Source organism: Sturnira hondurensis, unplaced genomic scaffold (genome assembly GCF_014824575.4).
Source record: "Sturnira hondurensis isolate 20B ecotype Veracruz unplaced genomic scaffold, ASM1482457v3 Scaffold0004474, whole genome shotgun sequence".
Taxonomy (NCBI): domain Eukaryota; kingdom Metazoa; phylum Chordata; class Mammalia; order Chiroptera; family Phyllostomidae; genus Sturnira; species Sturnira hondurensis.
This window is the reverse complement of record NW_028077105.1, coordinates 4,176,873-4,197,094: the sequence shown is the minus strand read 5'-3', so window position 1 is coordinate 4,197,094 and position 20,222 is coordinate 4,176,873. Positions and strand designations below refer to the sequence as shown.

At 35.9% G+C, this 20,222-nt stretch overlaps 1 protein-coding gene across 1 annotated transcript in view; it reads right to left on the bottom strand.

Annotated features, from left to right (window-relative positions):
- Positions 1-20,222, bottom strand: part of AHI1 (Abelson helper integration site 1) — a 194,686-nt gene that overhangs the window by 122,016 nt on the left and 52,448 nt on the right. The window contains exons 16-17 of the mRNA XM_037045869.1: positions 20,010-20,140; positions 18,593-18,733 (exon numbers count right to left, since the gene is read on the bottom strand). Coding sequence (XP_036901764.1) covers positions 18,593-18,733; positions 20,010-20,140 — 272 coding nt within the window. The remainder of the gene's footprint in view (positions 1-18,592; positions 18,734-20,009; positions 20,141-20,222) is intronic.

Genomic DNA, 20,222 nt, shown 5'->3' with positions numbered 1-20,222 from the left:
CCATGCATATCTGTCAAATATAACAAACTGAGTGGAAGCCTAAATTGAATATATGTGGATAGAAAGATAATATAAAAAATCAAAGGCATAATATAAAATAATTAAAGAACACACAAAAAATAAAAATAATTATAAAATGAGTCTATCTCCCTAAAACAAAAAGGTGAAAACCATTTCTAAAGCTCTCCTACTCTTTATACATATATACATTTTACATATCATGGCATAAATGTAATTTGACATTTAAAAATTTTAAATGCAAACACCTTCCATATTTACACAGCAATGTAATTTTCATTTTTAAAAGCTTTACAAGATCACAGCTAATGAAGCACCATAATTTATTTACGCATTCTTCTATCATTAAATATTTACAATGTTTTCTACTTTCCCTTATTACAGACCATGTGTAAGTCCTTCACAATTTAATTTGTTTCTTAAATAATTCTTCTTTGGGTTTAATTACTAGCATGGAATAGGTGACTCAGAGGATGAACACTACTGATGATGACGATGAAGACAAAGACACTGCCATTGGAAATGCACGCTATGATTTTAGGCTGCTTCAACCTGTACCATCTCTCTGATCACTTAAAATATGTGAATTTATAAAATTTTAAAATGTCTGTATATACAAAGAAAAAATATATAAAATAACCATTTAAAATGATTTCCTAATTATTATCGGTCTATTCAGGTTTTTGCTTCTTCATTCAGTTTTGGAAAATTATGTTTCTAGAAATTTGTCCGTTTTGCCAGGCTGTCAAATTTCTTGGCATATAGTTAGTTCATAGTTATTTCTCACAATACTTTGAATTTCTGTGGTACTGGCTGTCATTTCCCCTCTTTTGTTTCTGATTTTATTTATTTGGGTCCTCTTTTTCTCTTGATGAGTCTGGTCAAAGGCTTGTCAATTTTGTTTACCATTCAAAGAACCAGCTTCTAGATTTACTGATCCTTTGAATTGTTCTTTTAGTCTCCATGTCATTTAATTCTGCCCTGATCTTGATTGTTTCCTTCCTTCTACTCACTCTGGGATTTGTTTGTTGTTGTTCCTGTAGTTCTTATAGATGCAGGGTTAGGTTGTTTATTTGAAATTTTTCTACGTTTTTTAACCTGTATTGCTATGAACTTCCCTCTCAGGACTGCCTTCACTGTGTCCCACAGGTTTTGGGCTGCTGCATGTTCATTTTCATTTGTTTCCAGAAACTTTATTATTTCTTCCTTGATCTCATTGTTAACCCACTCATTATTTAATAGCATGTTATTCAGTGTCTATAAAATTTGAATGTTTTTGAGTTTTTTCCTTGAGGTTGGTTTCCAATTTCAAGCCATTGTGATCCCAGAGGATGCTTGATATAATTTCAATTTTCTTGGGTTTGTTGAGGTTTGTTTTGTGACCTACATGTGGTCTATCTTTGAAAATGTTCTATGCACACTTGAAAAGAAATTGTATTTTGCTTCTTTGGGGTGAAAGGTCCTTTGGGGTGAAATATCGATTAAGTCCCTTTGATCTAGAGTGTTGTTCAATGCCACAACAACCTTGTTGATGCTTTGCTTGGAAGATCTATCCATTGTTGACACAGGGTATTAAAGTCCCTTACTATAAATGTGTTGCTGTCAATATTTTTCTTGAAGTCCTCCAAAATTTTCCTTGTATATTTTGGTTCTCTTATCTGGGATGCATATATGTTTACAAGGGTTATATCTTCTTGATGGATTGTTCCCTTAAGTATTATACAGTGTCTCCCTTTGTCTCTTTTTATGGCCTTTGTCTGATACAAGTATAACTACCCCAGCTTTTTTCTCAAGTCTGCTTGCTTGGAATTATTATTATTTTTTACTTTCAGTCTGCATAGATCTTTTGTCTTGAGGTCTATCTCTTGTAGGCAGCATATGTGTGGGTCATGTTTTCTTATCCACTCAGCTACCCTATGTCTTCTGATGGGAGCATTTAATCCATTTACATTTAAGGTTATTATTGATAGGCACTTATTCACCACCACTTTTTCTCTTTGTTCTTGTGTTCCCCTCTCTTTTTCTTCATCTTCTCAAAGCAGTCCCTTTACCATCTCTTGCAGTGCTAGTTTGGTGAAGATATGTTCCTTTAGCCTTTTTTTTTTTTTAATCTGAGAGGCTCCTTATTTTGCCTTCCTTTTTATTTTAGTAAAATATTTTACTGATTATGCTATTAGAGTTGCCTCATTTTTTCCTACCCCCCCCCCATTCCTCTTCCCTAAAACCACCCCTCAGCATTCTCCCACCATAGTTCACGTCCATGGGCATCCATATAAGTTCTGTGGCTTCTCCATTTTCCATACTACTCTTAACCTTCCCCCTGTCTATTTTGTACCTACAATTTATGCTTCTTATTTCCTGTACCTTTCACCTCCTTCTACCCCCTCCTCCTCCCTGCTGATAACCCTTCATATGATCTCCATTTCTGTGATTCTGTTCCTGTTCTAGTTGTTCACTTAGTTTGTTTTTTACATTCAGTTGTTGATAGTTGTAAGTATGTTGTCATTTTACTGTTCACAATTGTGATCTTCTTCTGAGTACCTCTAACATTTCATATAATAAGGGCTTGGTGATGGTGAATTCCTTTAACTGGACCTTACCTGGAAAGCATTTTATCTGCCCTTCCATTTTAAACAATAGCTTTGCTGGATAGAGTACTGTTGGATGTAGGTCCTTGGTTTTCATCATTTTGAATACTTCTTGCCAGCCCCTTCTTGCCTGCAGTTTCTTTTGAGAAATCAATCGATAGTCTTGTGGGAACTCCTTTGCAGGCAACCGTCTCCTTTTCTCTTGCTGCTTTTACTATTCTCTCATCTTTAATCTTGGGTAATGTAATTATGATGTGTCTTATGTTCCTCTTTGGATCCAATTTCTTTGGGACTCTCTAAGCTTCCTGGAAGTCAATTTCCTTTGCCATACTAAGGAAGTTCTCCTTCATTATGTTTTCAAACAAGTTTTCAATTTCTTCTTCTTTCTCTTCTCCTTCTGGCACCCCTCTGATTTGGATGTTCAAATACTTAAAGTTGTCCCAGAGATTCCCAAGCCTCTTCTCTTTTTCTTTTGAATTCTTGTTTATTCACTCTCTTCTGACTGAATGTTTATTTCTTCCTTCCTTCCAATGATTTTGTCCAAATTGTTGACGGCAGTCCCAGTTTCCTTCCCATCAGTATTGGTTCCCTGTACATTTTCCTTTATTTCACTTTGCTTTCACTTCTTATTTTGTAACCATAATCAACCACTTCTGTGAGCATCCTGCTACAGAGGGTAAAATACCACTTGACCACTGTTTTGAACTCTGCATCCGATAGGTTGGCTATCCCTTCATCGATTAGTTCTATTTTTGGAGTTTCGATCTGTTCACTTTGGCCATACTTTTTTGTCTCAGTGTGCCTATTACATAATAATGGGTGGAGCCTTAGGTGTTCACCAGGGCAGGGCAGCCTGTGTCCCTTCGTTGTGGCACTATATGTAGAAGAGGGTCCAAGAGGGAACAATGCAGCTTGCTGCAATATTGTGCCCTCTGGTGCTGATTCCCAGATGGATGGATTTTGTGTACATTCTAGAGCCCTAGGGGTCTCTCCAACAAACTCTCTGTAAGGCTGGGAGTTCTCCCGCCACCACAATCCCCACAGGTTTTTATAGCCAGAAGTTTCGAGGCTTTATTTCCCCATGTTGGAACCCTGGGTTGTACAGTCTATCTCACTTCCCAGTTGTTCCTGTTTATCCACACACAAATGTGGGACCGCCCAGCCTGCCAGCTGCCACCTTCCCATGAGTCCTTTCCACCCCAGCTGCCTGTCTCTGTCCCTCCTAACAGTCTGGATGAACGCTTCTTCTTTAACCCCTTGGTTGTCAGACTTCCATACAGTTTGATTTTTTGGCAGTTCTGGTTATTTTGTGTTTTTAAATTTGTTGTCTTTCTTTTGGTTGTGCAAGGAGGCAAAATGTATCTACTTATGCCTCCATCTTGGCCTGAAGTCCCGGCATTCCATATTAAATGAGTCTGGCTGGGTAGAAATGAACCTATACCACCAACTCACACCACACACCAGAATAAACTCAAAATGGATAAAAAACTTATACATAAGCCTCAACACCATAAAAGCCCATAGTCAGTAAATTTCAGATAACCCATTCAGCAACATTTTCAATGATAAATCCTGTAGGGCAAGAGAAATAAAAGAAAGAATAAATAAATGGGACTACTTCAAATTAAAAAGCTTCTGCATGTCTAAAGAAAACATCATCAAAATAAAAAGGGAACCAACCATATGGGAAAACATATTTGCCAACAATACCTTGGAGAAGGGTTTCTCTTCAAAATATATGAACAACTCATATGACTGAATGCCAGGAAGACAAACAATCCAATTAAAAAATGGGCACAGGACCTGAACAGACACTTCTCCAAACAGGACATATAATGGGCCCATATAAGAGGCATATGAAAGGATGCTCTACATCACGAGCCATCAGAGAGATGCCAATTAAAACCACAGGAGATACCACCTCACACAGGTCAGAATGACCATCATAAACACTTCAACAAACAAGTGCTGGCAAAGTTGTGGAGAAAAGGGAACCCTAATGCACTGTTGGTGGGAATGCAGACTGGTGCAGCCACTGTGGAAAGCAGTATGGAGTTACCTCAAGAAACTAAACATGAAACTGCCTTTTGACCCAGCAATTCCACTGCTGGGATTATATTCTAAGAATACTGAAACACCAATCAAAATCTATGCACCTCAATATTCATAGCAGCACAATTTATAATATCCAAGTGCTGGAAAGAGCCTAAGTGTCCACCAGTAAATGAGTGGATCAAAAAACTGTGGTACATTTACACAATGGAATACTACACAGCATAAAGAGAGAAGGAGATCCTACTCTTTGCAACAGCATGGATGGAACTGGATAGTATTATGCTAAGTGAAATAAACCAGGCAGAGAATGACTAATACCGTATAATCTCACCTGTAAGTGAAACCTAATGAACAAAACAAACAAGCAAAATAGAACCAGAGGCATGGAAACAAGGAACAGACTGACAGGGACCAGGGTGTAGGGGAGGAGGATAAGGGAAGAAAGAAGCGGAAAGGTCTAGTCAAAGAACAAGTGTAAATGAGCCATGGACATGGACAATGGGGTGGGGACTAACCGTGGGAACGGGAGGTGGGCGGGCAGAGGACAGCAATGGGGGAAAATTGGGACAACTGTAATAGACCAAGAATAACAAAATAAAATAAAAATAAAAATGATTTCCTTAATCATATAATTTTAAATGGAAGGCATTTCTAAACATGACACACAAAGAATAAAATAAAAATTCACAACATGGAATCCACAGAAGAGCCTTCAAAGATTCTGTAAGACTAATTAAGTTACATACAGAAATATAAGTGTGTTTATTAATGTTTCTGGAAATCAGATCCATAACTTTTATCAGATTAGCTATCAAAGATTTGCATGAATCAGAAAACATTAAGAATTGTCAACATAAAATCTCAGCAAATTTTGCTACTGTAATATTTAAAGTTTTCAAACAAGCCTTGGCCAGGTGGCTCAGTAGGTTGGAGCGTCATCCTATACACCAAAAGGTTGTGGGTTTGATTCCTAGTCAGAGCACATATTAGGTTGTGGGTTTCATCCCCAGCTGGGGCACATACAAGAGGAAACTGATGAATGTTTCTCTCCCATCAATGTTTCTTTCTCCCTCTCTTTCTCTCTCTCTTCCTCTATAAAAATCAATAAATATATAGTGGGGTAAAGACAGTCTACTCAATAAACATTCTTAGGAATACTGAGCAATTATGTACAAAAAATGAAACTAGACCCCCTTCTTAAACCACATACAATAAACTACTATGCAGCAGACAGAAAGAAGGAGCTTTTACCCTCTGTAACAGCATGGATGGAACTGGAGGGAGGGCATTGTGCTAAATGAAATAAGCCAGGCAGTGAGGGACAAATACCATACAATCTCATCTTTAACTGGAACATAATCAATAAAAGAAAAAAGCAAACAAAATATAACCAGAGACACTGAACAACAATCTAACAATAACCAGAGGGGAGGGGTGAGGGGACAATAGAGGGAAGGTTTTTCAGGAACTACTATAAAGGACACATGGACAAAACCAAAGGGGAGGGTGGAAGCAAGGGAGGGAGGTGGATTTTGCTGGGGTGGGGGGAAGTGGTGGGGAGAAAATGCAGATAACTGTATTTTTAAACAATAAAATAATTTAAAAATACAAATAAAAAAAGAATAAACTCAGAATGGATTAAAGACTTTAATATTAGACTCAAGACCATAAAAACCCAAGAAGAAAAAACAGGTAGTAAAATCCCTAACATTTCTTGTAGCAATATCTTTTCTGATATATCTCCTTGGGCTAGGGAAAAGAAAAATAATAAACAAATAGGACTGCATCAAACCAAAAAGTTTTTTCAGAGCAAAGGAAATCATCAATGACGTGAAAAGACAACCCACTGAATAGGAGAGCACATTTGTTGATATATCTGAAAAGGGCTTAATATTCAAAATTTATTAAGAACTTATAAAACTCAACACCAAAAAAAACAAATAATTCAATTAAAAAATGGATGAAGGAAATGAATAACAGACACTTCTCCAGAGAGGAGAAGATATACGGATGGCCACAAGACATATGAAAAGATGCTCAATGTCATTAATCATCAGAGAAATGCTAATTAAAACCACAATGTGATACACCTCACAAAAGCCAAAATGGCTCTCATCAATAAATCAACAAACAACACGGGCTGATGAGGATGTGGAGAAAGGGGAACCCTTGTGCACTGTTGGTGGGAATGCAGACTGGTGCAGACACTGTAGAAAGCAGTATGGAGTAACCTCAAAAAATTACAAATAGATCTGCCTGATGACCCAATGATTCCACTTCAGGGAATTTATCTGAAAAAACCTGAAACACTAATTCAAAAGAATATATGCACCCTGTGCGCTTCAGTGAATTTTATGTTCACTGAAGCATTCTTTACAATAGCCAAGATTTAGAAGCAGCCCAAGTATTCATTAGTAGATGAGTGGATAAAAACTGTGTGGGACATTTAAGCAATGGAATACTACTCACCCATAAAAAGAAGGAACTTTTGCTCCTTGCAACAGCATGGACGGAATAGAGAATGTCGCACTAAGTGAAATGAGTCAGTCAGAGAAAGACAAGCACCGTATGATTTTACTCATATGTGGAAGTTAATGAACAAGATGAACTAACAAGCAAAACAAAGACAGACTCATGGAGAACAGGCTGACAACTGTCATAAGGGAGGCTGGTAGGGAGGCTAGAGGGATGAAGTAAAGAAGGGAAAAAAGAGAGAACTCACGGACATGGGCAAGGGTGGGGTGAGTGCCGAGGGGGGAGGTGGTAAGACAGAGACTTGACTTGGGGTGGTAAACACACAACGCATTACATAGATAATGGTTGTAGAATTATGCACTGGAAATCTATATACTTTTGTTAACCAGTGTTACTCCACTAAACAGATGAAAAGAAACGGGAAAAAAACCCAAGGGGACCTACACAACCTGTCTTCAAGTCTTATTATAAAGCTATAGTAACCAAGAGACTTTGTTATTGACCTAAAGTAAACAAATAAGTGAAGAGTACAAAATAGAGACTCCAGTATTTATGGACAATGGGTAAAAGCAATTTTGGGAAAGAAAACAGTCTTTTGACAAAGAGTGCTGGAACTGGATATTCGTATGTGAGAGAATCTATTCATTCATACCTTATACCATGTCCAAAAAGGAGTTCAAAATGAGTAACAAATCTAAATGTAAAACCTAAAACCATAAAACTTCTAGAAGAAAACACAGGAGAACATTTTTGTGGGCTATAGTATCAACATCTATAAAAGAAAAAAATTAATATTTTTGACCTCCATCAAAAATTCAGGTATTCATTCTACAAACCCATTAAGACAAATTAGAAGACAAGACAAAGACTAGTTGTAATATCTGCAAATCAGCATCAATTGTATACAGAAAACTTAACTCCCAAAATATCAATAATTACAAAACAAGCCAATTTTAAAAACGGGCAAAGATTTGAACAGACCCATTACTTAAAAAGATCTATGGATGGCAAATAAACATGTTAAAGGGGCTCAACATCATTAGTCATTAAGGACGAGCAAATCAAAACCACAATGAACTAGCACTTCATACCTATCACAGTGGCTAAAATTAAGCAGACTGCCCATTTTGCATTTAGCAAGAATATGGAGATGCTAAAATATTTACACACTACTGGTGGAAATGTTAAAAGGCATGACCACTTCAGAAAAGTCTGGCAGCTTCTTAAAAGGTAAACATACAACTGTATTAGGATCCAGCCCTTCTACTTTTAAAAATTTATTAAAGAGAAATGAAGGCATATGTTCATACAAGGACTTGTACATGAATATATTCACAGCAGACTTACTTGTGATAGGTAAATAATGAATACAACCCAAATGCCCATAAACAGGTAAATGTACAAACAAACTGATATATCCATAAAATGAAACAATACCCAGAAATAAAAAGGCTGACCTATTATTGATAAACTCTAAGACACAGATGAATCTCAAAGTAATTATGAGTGAAAGGAGCCAGATAAAAACATAGTACGTGGTATGTACTGTTTCACTTACATGCAATTCTGGAGAACACAAACTAACTCACAATGATGGCCCGGTGGAAGGGGAGGTAGGAAGAGATCAGACAGGAGCTTTCGGAGCTGATGAATGTGTTGCTTGTTGTCTGACTGAGGTGACCATGGTCTCACAAGTGTATGAGTATGTCTAGACTTATCAGGGTATAATTTTAAGTATATGAAAATGTATGTGGTTCACTGCATGTTAACCATATGGCAAAGAAGCTGCTCACTAAAAAAGCAAACAATAAACTAGTGATAAAATGGGTTAATATTCTTAATATGCAGAGTCCCAATAAAATCCATTAAAAATGGATGACCCAAGAGAAAAAATGGACAAAGGATCATTACAGAAAATTCACAAAAGAATTATATAACCCATTAGAAATATATTCAACCTCCCTAATAATAGAAGAAATTACTAAGAAAAATATGGAAATTAGAAAGTGATGCTTTTTTCAAACATGTTTGACTCATCGTACCTGAAGATATTTTTTCCTATGGAATAAATTCAATGAGGATACCCAGGCATTTACTAAAGTTTTTTTAAAATCACTGAAAACCATGTAACAGTAGAATTGTGCAACAGTAGCTGTTTAAATAAATTATGACATTCATTTAACAAAAGAAAATTCAGCCACTAAAATTATGTATAAAATATGATTATCATGATGGAAAATTGCTCATAATTTATTATGAATTATAAGAAAAATAGTTTATAAAACAATATAATATACAAGAGGATGATTTTTTAATTATTATTTTTTTAGTTACCAACCTTGGTTTCACTAACCATGAATTTGAGACAGCACATATTAAAAATTTTAGGTCTTCGTTTTTTATATTCAGGTACTCATTCATTCGCGCACTCTGACTAGTGACTAGGACAATAATGAGTAGCGTTCTCTCCCTTCGGGCCTTGACGGTCGGGTCGGAAGTACTAGGGAACCTTACTGAGGGAGGGGGCCTGCTTAGTCACCTGTTCAGTGATCACCAATCACTGGTCTTCGATGGAAGTGCAGCTGTTTCTACGCTTAGATTTTTGTGGGTTTGACTATGATTTTCCGGTACCTATTTTGGATTTCCTTTCGTAAGACTCAGAACACTTATTTTATTCTCAAATATTCAAAGGTAGTTTAAAGAACAAGAGAAACTTTGAAGATAACAGGTGGGTTGGAATTTAGAAGGTTTAACATTAGTACCTATGTCAGGAATGAATAAATCAACACATGAAAGTCAGTTCCATGATCTTTGCTTTATTTGCCTTTCAAAATTGTCCTTTTAACATTTCATTGATTTTTTGCACCGCTATCAATGGAAAGTAAAGTTGAGTTTCACTATTTGATGGCATTTTCTAACTCCACATATTTTCATATTAGCTAGATTCATACTGGCCATGATTTCACTTTAAGCTCTGAGTTGGAGGGCATGCATGGAAGCATATTCATGGATATTAGCAACAGTTACAGAGGGCAGCAGGGCTTGGGTATTCATTCATTCTTCTTGCCAAACTGTATTTTGTAAGTATGATGCTGCGCTGAGCATGATTTTTTAAAGAAAGGATTTTAACTAGACTTCTGAAGAAAATAGAACTCTTTGCCTAAATATTTGTTTCTTTATTTTTCCAGGCATTAAGATGCCTTTGAAAAGGGGTTAAAATGGCTTAAGTAGAGGCAGGTAACAAAATAAACCCCCGATTATGAACTTGGTTCAGTTGTTTGACGGGGATTTTCTATACAAGAGCCATCTGACTGAATTTAAAGGAATCAAATTAACATCCTACTTTATGTTTGGCACCTCTTGTTCTGTGAAGATAGCCATAAAAAATCAGCAGAAATGTTCACAAAAGAAGCTGTTCACTTCTGTTCTTTCATTCTTCCCCTCCCCCATCTTAAACAGATTATTCACCTATTTGTACAAGGTCATACAGATTACTTCACTGCAAAAGTAGCTTGTAATAGATGATTTCTGAAATTCCTTCGGCTCTATGCACCCGACATTTCAAAGGTTCTAAAACACTTTTACGAGAGGCCATCACTAGAGTATGATGTTGCAACTAAATAACTGTTTCTTCATTTTCTCTTCTTGGTGCTAACGTAACTTTGTACACTTAAAACTTAGCTCTAATCTGTCCTGGTATGTTTAAAACTCACAATTTTAAGAGTCCCACAGCCATTTTTAAGGAGTGCACTACAACAGGCTCTGAAAACACAAGGGTACCGACCTCCCGTTGGGGTCTGAATCTTTCTGAGGTCAGCGGGAAATTTCCGCTGGGTGCTTAGGAGCATAGGAGAGAAATGGACACAGTGCTGAGAACACCGAGGTGGCAGCTATATTTGCTTAAAGGAATGTTTTTCAATCAAAATACCTCTAAAAATACCTCCATTAGCTATAATTTGGGATTCTAAATTTTGAAGAATTAAAAGTAACTCTTAAAATGTTTTCAGAATTGATGGTCCTTTGATTTATACAAATTCGGTGTATCTTCTGGACTTAAACAATTTTTAAAATAATGTGATTTTCTCAGGAGATTTTTTTTATCTTTATAGGAGGCAGAATGGAGGAAATAGAATATTTTCACCCAGTGCCCTTTGCCTTTGGATGGAATCCAAGGTCTGTTATTACTAATATCTTTATGTTACTGACTTCATCATAAAGTACAACTAAAATCACAACATATTCTTCCACTTACACTACGGTAACAGTGAGATTTCCTTTTTGTTTAACATTCTTTGTTCAGGACCTGTTACTATACACAGCCCTGCTACTACGTACAGTCATCCCAATGGATTTCTCACTCTTCAGCTTCTAAGTTATTCTATTTCTAGTTTCAATATGATTAATGGCAGCTAACAGGGCCACTTCTCTGGTTTCCCAGCATTCGGCAGTCACGCAGCACCCTCTTTCTCTTCCTCTAACCTTTGCTGTCTGTGGAGAATTTCTGTACTCTAAATGTCTGTGCCCTCCCCCTAAAATTCACCTGCTGAAATCTAATGGCCAAGTGGCTGGTATCGGGAGGCAAATGTTTTATGAGGTGATTAGATCCTGAGGGCAGAGCCCTCTCGAGTGAGATTAGTGCCCTTGTCAAAGGGGCCCCTGAGGGCTCCTCTGCCCCTTCCACCAGGTCAAGTCACAGCCAGCTGATGCAGTCTGAGAATCAGAAAGCAGACGCTCACTGGACAGTGCATCTGGTGGGGCCTTGGTCTTGGACTTTGCAGATTTCAGAACTGTAACAATAAAATTCTGTTGTTTATAAGCAATCCAAATAGACTAAAACAAGACTGGCCAAGGGCTTATAATGTGTTTTATTGTATTTCACCAGGCCTGACTTGTGCCTGCTTCAGCCAATCTTAAACTACCACGAAGACAAATCTGAGCTCTACTGAGTAACACTTTGGATTCTAGTAGCCTGGGTGTACTTGAGGGTCTGTTAGTAATCTTGTATTTCCTTGACACATTTTATATGTCAAGCAGAAATAATAAGTGTTACTTAAAAAGCTGTTCAAAAAGCTATACAAGAAAGTGTAGCAGCTTCATGCCTCATAGCCAACCAAACAGGATAGCAACTATCACCATTTGGCAAATCCTTTAGTTGAACCCCAAAATATAATAAATTATTTCCTAATTTCCTCAAGTATATGTTATTGTTCTTTCACTGATTTCCTAGTCCACGATCAACTCATAATCACATATCATGCTAATGCACTGAAAGTATGTAATGCGTCTGTTGCTACAGAAAATAGCTGGAATTTCTAAACTGCACCTTGGCTTCGTTTTGCTTTACAGTTTCATTTTATCCTTTAACAAAATACTGACATCAAACAGAAAAGGTATTATTGAAATTTTACAGGTCAAAAAGCCAGGTGCAGAAACATTAGATTGTTTGACCATGATCAAGCAGAAAGTGATGGCATTCTGTCTGGAACTCTAATGCTCTCAACTCATGCTCTGGCCTTTCCCACCACACTGTTGTTTATTTTGCACCACACCTTTCTTCTTTCTTGGTGTACTTTATTTTTATTATTGATTGATTGATTTGAGAGAGAGAGAGGAAAGGAGAGAGGGAGATCGGGGGAGGGAAGGGGAAAGAGACCAGAGACAGAGACAGACATTAATCTGACTGGTTGTTCCACTTATCTCTGCATTCGTTGGCTGATTTTAGTATGTGCCCTGCCCAGGGATCAAACCCACAACATTGGCATATCAGGACAATGCTCTAACCAACTGAGCTAACCAGCCAGGGCTTGATGCATTTTAAAAAGCAGCAACACTTGGATGAAGAATTTAGGGGTCTGGTTTATGCTCAAAGCCATTAAGTTGACTAAGTGTTCCATGTCTTAAATCCTTAAATGACATAAGCTTTCAAATCAAAGTGTCCATTAGTGAAGCATATTAAAATAGATGTTTTAGGATATAACCAAAAATAGGTATTTTCAGCATGCCTTAAAATATAGCATATTATTTATTTTTTTATAGATTTTTAAATTATTTATTTATTTACCTTTAGAGGGGAAGGAGAGAGGGAGAGAAACATCAATGTATGGTTGCCTTTTGTGCGTCCCCTGCTGGGAGTTGGCCTGCAGGGAACCGGCCTGCAACCCAGGCATGTGCCCTGACTGGGAGTCGAACTGCGATCCTCTGGTTTGCAGGCCTGTGCTCAATCCACTGAGCTATACCAGCCAGGGCAGCATATTATTTTTTAATTTACCCTAATAGGCTAATAATAGACACTTAAAATTCTGACTTACAATTAGTTACTTTTGTTACTGCATGATCTTATTCAAGTATGAAGATTATAATATCTGTGTATGCCTTCCAATTATTCATCATTAGGACTCAAGAATCCTATTAAATTACACATAAAACTATGGATATAAAATGTATTTCAACTAGACATTATCTTATTGCAAAGAAATATTCTAAAGTAGTTACATTAAAATTTAATGCTGCATGATAAAGAAAATGTGTATTTTAGACTACATTGAGAATGGCTTGAGGCATTATCATTACCTTGCAAATATATGAAGGAGTAAACTATTAATAATAATACTGGATAAGCAATATTCCTTTTAAGCTTAAGAAGTTCTTCTAAATGTTAAAACTGAAAACAAACAACATGTTTCTCCATGGGAATATTTTCCCACATTCTTAATTTAAGGTCCTCCAGACACAGGACATGCAAAGATCACATGAATAGCTGTGGCCAACAGCTTAATGGTTGAAGAACATGGGCTCTCAAGTCACATAGCCTAGAATCAAACGGTAGCTGGACCAGTCACCAACTGTTTGGCTGCAGGTAAGTTACTTCATTCTCGCTGTACCTCAGTTCCTCATCTGCAAAATGAGGGTAGTGGTATCGACTTCACGGGCCTTGGGGAGTTCCGTGTGAGATAATACAGGTGAAGTGCTCATCACAGTAGGGGACACACAGTAAATCCCTGACAGAGGTTAGCTATGACTATCAACATTATTATTAGCCCCCAATCTATAGACTGACCCTGCCTTTCATTCTATAATTTTATAACATTTAAGGAAAACATGCTATTTTACAGAATTTATGGTTCTTATTTCAAACACTGATTGAACATCGGTAGTATACCAGGTACTGTATTAGTCATAGGGCATTCATTATAAACACCATGGACTTTCGGTCAAAGAGTAAGTTATACAACAAAATTTTTACAGGAGTCTAAAGTTATACATTGCCCTAAACTCTGGTAAAGCATGTGACAATGTGAAAAATAAAGCTACTAACAATGACAATATAGATGGTCATTAATAAATATGAATTCTACAAAAATAATAATATTAATGTCAATAAGTAGGGATTGCTTTTCAGTTTAACTAAAGTTCTCCCAGAGGTTTAATCAACTCCTTTGGAAACACAAAAGAATGGAATACAGCATGATAATCTGAGTGTGATTCCTGGGTTTCATAGCCCTGTTCAATCGGAAACATTACAGGTGCTTAATAAAGCTTTGTCTTGCCTAAGGCGGACTGAAAAACACTCGAGTCAATACTGACTCAGAGGAGATATTGCCCCCTAGTGAAAAATTACGCTTATTACCTGAAATTATCAAGTAATGCTGAGAACTTTCCAAATTTGATACTATTTAAAATACTAATTTTTTTTGTACCTACCATTTATGCTTCTTATTCCGTGTACCTTTCCCCCCATTTCCCCCCCTCAAGGGGGGGGTTAAGAATAGTATAGGAAATGTAGAAACCAAAGAACTTGTATGTACAACCCACGGAAAAGAACTAATGAGGGGGGATGGGGTGGGAAGGGGGTTGCAGGGCAGAGGGGAATAATGGGGAGGAATGGGACAACTATAATAGCATAATCAATTAAATACATAAAAAGAGTAAAATGCTAAATGTAAATTCATCACGTGTGAGTATTCAGACTAGGTACTATACTGCTAAGACAAAGACAAATAGGGCATTATAAACACCTACAACCATAGATGATACAAAGAAATACATACTCCACAGAGAAGCACAGGGTAAACAGTACTATAGGAAAAAAAAGGTTTGCTTATTAGACAATCAAAAACTATTATTTCAGGAAATTTGCTAAAAAGACACTTTAGTATAGTGAATAAGATCATAGACTCCAAGTACAGCCTGTATGGATCCAAGACTCGGTCCCTGTAAACTGGGGTAATTATAGAACCAATCTCGTCAGATTATTGTGGCAAACTGAGCACGTGTAAAGTGCTTACAGCGGTCCCAGGAATACGGAAAGGGCTTTGTAAGTATGAGCTCTGAGTATGATTAAATGTGGAGGGGGATCCTAGAGATTGAGGTAGATAAGTATTGATCAATAACAGAACATTATTGCCAAGGTCTAGCTTCGTAAATTTTAGTCAGCAGAAGCCGTTTCTCTGACTAGTACTCTGTTATTGTGGGAATCCTTAAAGTACATTACTCTTGTGACTAAATTTTGTATTACTAGATGATTAAACCGTTCAACATCAGGCAAATAAAACTGCCTTCTGAAAGTAAAAATCATATTTCTTACCAAAAAAAGCAAAAAGTCAGTAGGATGAAAGACCCAAAAGACCACAACCTGAACATATGCTTAACAGAGAAAGATGCTTGCTGACTCTTCACAGACTTTGCTAGAACTGAAAGATGCATGATACATTTAGCTACCACTGTGGTCTCATTTGCAGCTTATTTAACTTATTTTTTAAAAAGCTTGTTCCATTTTCCTTGAAAATTACCTAAACTTATCAGCAGCTCTGATAATTACAATTTAAAAGCCATGTAACTGTTTTATATTTTTCAAATTTTGTACTGTTAAAACATTTATGTAAAGTTACATGTACACTTTTTTTGCAGACAAGATAATCTGGGCAAAATATTCCATTATTTAAAAAAACATGTAAGGAAAATTTATGTTAATAATAAACATTACAATTTTCAATAAAATATTTAAGACGACTTCACTTGATGAGTCTGGCCTGTATTTAATGAGTAAACTATTTTAGAGTATGAAACCACTTTTCATTTTCTTATGGACAGATAACACACACAGAACTGTGTCAAATCCTGGGTTTCTTGAGATTATGTAATGTCTTCCTAAGCTGCTTCTTTTTAAAAGCAAGCAGCAAAAAGTTAGGAAAATGTGTTAAAAACATTCTAAGTTTCATTTGCTTGTAAAGGTGTGCTAGAATATTTTTAAAAATGTTTTCTAAATACACTGCACAAAATAATTTTAATTTTGTGTTTATTATTTGATCATTTCCAAGACACTTGGAACTCCTTCCTCTTCCATGTTAAGGTAGTGAATGTGGTTATATCATGATGTTCTTCACATCATGACTTCATTTTCAAATATATCTGTCCTCAAAAGGTGCACACGCTAATCAACAAAACAAAAAGGTTGCCTCAAGAAAGAATAAGAGAGGAAAAATAATCCTTTTTCAATTCTGTTCCATGTATAGATAGATACTTATCAGCATCCAAAAACATAAGTTTCCATAAAGTCAAGTGTGTACTGGTCACATGAGCATGGTAACAATCCATTTTACCTTTCTTTGTTTATTTTAATCTCGTGCTTATTGATTTACAAGGTACGCTCACATAGTATCTCCACAAATAACTCAGGTAGCACAGGTACCAGCAGTAGCAGTGCCATTTACTAGGTAAGAGTCTTGTGCCAGGTCACTAAGGAAGCAGAACCGAAGCTAAAACCCATGTTCTTGCTCTCCTAAAAACACTGTTCTTTCTACTTATGCTTCTTCAATACACTTCTCAGTTGAAAACCTATTATTTAAAAACAGATGGGCAAAAGTGACTGGGCTAATCTAATCATGAAATCCCTCTATTAATGACCAAGAAAAAAAAACCCTGAAGAAAAAAGAAAGATAACAGCAGAACTTAATTTGTAGTGAAAATTTCAAAAGCCTAGAAAGTAAATTAGAAATTGAATGAAGACTGTTGTGAAACTTCTCAAGTCTGAGGAAATAACTGTGCTGCCTGTTTCATATGTAACAGTTCCAATCAGAAAGCCCTTAGGCGTAATTCTTCTCCTTTACGTGAAGATTTAGGGGCTACGAAGGAAGATCTGCTTCTGGACACACATTTTAACCAGATCTGGACACTGGATGACTTGATAAACCCATCTGTCTTTCCCTAGAATTAGATAGTGTGTATTTTTGCTAATATTTGCTTGTAGCAGTAAATGGTCTTGTGGTGTTTAATAATTCTACCATTAGTAATAGTGTTCCATAAATGTGTACACTAACAAAATCCATTATTTCTTCTCTGTAGAGTTCTTTAAAATAAGTCTCTAATTTACACATTATTTTCTAAAATAATTTGAGAAGACATAATAAAATCCATACCATGATAGAAAAAACTTCAGGTTCAGAATTTAATTGTTTAGTAACTTAGCACTTAACACAACCCTTAACCAATTTGATCTGTATAAATGAAATAAACTTAAGCATTCACATTTCATTACTTTAAAACACTTTGTTTACTCCCACATTACTGTTGCTTATATATACATATCTGTATATTTATGCAGTTATGGAAATGTGTGCAAATTTTGCTACCTTAGCAAGAACAGTGAATAATACATGACACATTAAACTAATCAAAGAAATGAATAAAAATTTTAATACATGAAAGAGATGAATTGCAATTTTGAGATCGACAGCACTATGAGTGTAGCGCAGAACAACGAAATCCTATTATCAGGAGAGAAATTAAAGAAATATATAAAAAGAGCATAGATCTATATACTCCATGCCTTATAATTCCAGAAAAAAATGTACCCAGTCTTTATTTCCTTCTTTATCAGAATGATAGAACAGTGAAATTTTAGAGCAGAAGAAGACATTAGATCTCTAATTCTGGGTCTTGCTTTCATCGACAGTTGCTTCTTGCCTTCTCTTCATGTTACGAAATTCTTAAAACTACAACTTATTAAAATGATGTGCTTTAGTAAAAGAACAAAAACACAGAATAAGAAACTAACTCAATATTCAACTGAACACATTAAAGATCCATATTTCCTATATGTCACTTAGCTTTTAAATTTAGTTAACATCACCAAATAATTTTTAGGTGCATTTTGTTTATTTAAATTGATTTACAAAGAAAGTGATAACTACCTTTCTGTGATTCCAACATAAGGGCACAACTATTTTATGTGTTTTTGCTGATATATAAATTCCAGAACAATAGTGCTTATGGAAAAATAAAATGTTATAATATAATAACATAATCTATTTTATCTGCTTTGCTCTTACAACAGATTCAAGAGAGCTCTGTTAAATAAATACAAAGAATGACAGTTTTCACAGAATTCATGATTCCTGGTTCAGTCTAAATGTAAATGTTACTCTAAATATTATTTACTTATCAAGAAGTGGACTTACCATGGAAATCATAAATATAGAGAAGAACTGGCTCATTCTGTCCAAATGCACAAAATGCAACCATATGTTCAAGTGGATGATAGGAAATGTCTCGAACGGGTGACTTAAATGGCAGGTCAGAATACACTGCTACTTGTTCTCCTAAATAAGAAAAGACATTCAATAATTTGTATTGTTATTTCTCATTAGAAGATTATTCTGCAACTTATCAAAAATATTTATAGAAAGTAACGATGAAGCTCATGGTGTTTACATGAAAACTTCAAATACTTATAGACATTTGAGTACTTCTATATTAAATAATGATCTTTATTTTTCATTCTTTTGGCCCTCCTCTCCCTACTTCTTACCACTTCTCAATCCAAACTCTTCAACAAGGTTCACAAGGCACAAAGCAAAGGCAGAGTTCAGAAGGAGAGAGGTACCCAACTCTGAGATCTGACAGGGCTGGGCAAATGTCAGCTAGCACAGAGCTCCAGAGGGGAGGGGGACTGCAGGGATCCAAAACGAAAGACGCTCCCAGCCTGGGCGAGGCCTGGCGAGGAATTATTTTCCAGATGCAGTATGAGGTATCATCTGCTTTAATAATATGTATGATGACTAATGGCTAGAAGAGGCCTATGGCAGAGGTCTAAGAAACCTATGACAAGTAGAATTTCAAAGAGCAAAAACTCTAGATCCATTCACTGAAGGGGTAAAGTGATTTAACATTTTTGAATTGATACTAATGTCTCAAAACACAGTAAGAAAAGAAAAAAAAACCCTAAGTGAGCCACTAGTCAAAAATGCCTAAAGGGAAGACCAAGAGAATAAACAAAAGGTAATTAAATACTGTTCATAAAGATATTATACAGTAAATTTTATAAAATTCTTTCCATTTATTGCTAAAATATTTATGTACCCTTAGCTTTTTTTTTTTTGAAAGACAAAGATAGGGCACAGATGAACTTCCCAATGCAATAGTGTATTTTATTAGATTATACTAATTCAGGTGAATCGCTACTAAGCTTCACACATCAAAAATTTGACAGAAATGTTTCTAATGAGAATATATTGTAGATGTTTCACCACTTGTATATTTAGTTATGTTCCAAATTCAGCTCGTAACATTTGTGTTTTACATTATAATTATCATTAAATATTTCTCTAAGATTCACAATATCTCATTATAGACAAAGAAAGAATAAATCTTAAATTATAATGTAAAATTCAAAGTCCATGAATATATTGAAACAATGAGGAAGAGAATTTAATATAAATTTAGACTGCAGCTGATTTCCATTATCAGCATTCCAATTCTGAAAACCAGAATCGAGAACCCACAGTCAGAATTTCCTTCAAAATTATTCCACAAAATGGTGTTTTTCACACTTCCTCAAAAACTGATATAATTTTTGCAGATCAGTGAAGGATTTACCTGTTTCTGGGTTCCAAACATACACTATCCCATCCTCACTTCCGGCAAAGAGAAAAGTCCCACATGGGGTCAAAGTACTATGGATCTTCTCCCGGTAATTTGCTGCTCCTACAAATTTCCTTGCCGCTAATCTACAAACAGAAAAAGATTTTACGAATGTAGAATCTATGTGGTAAAAACTTTTAAGTATTGGTAAAAACTGTTCAATACTCC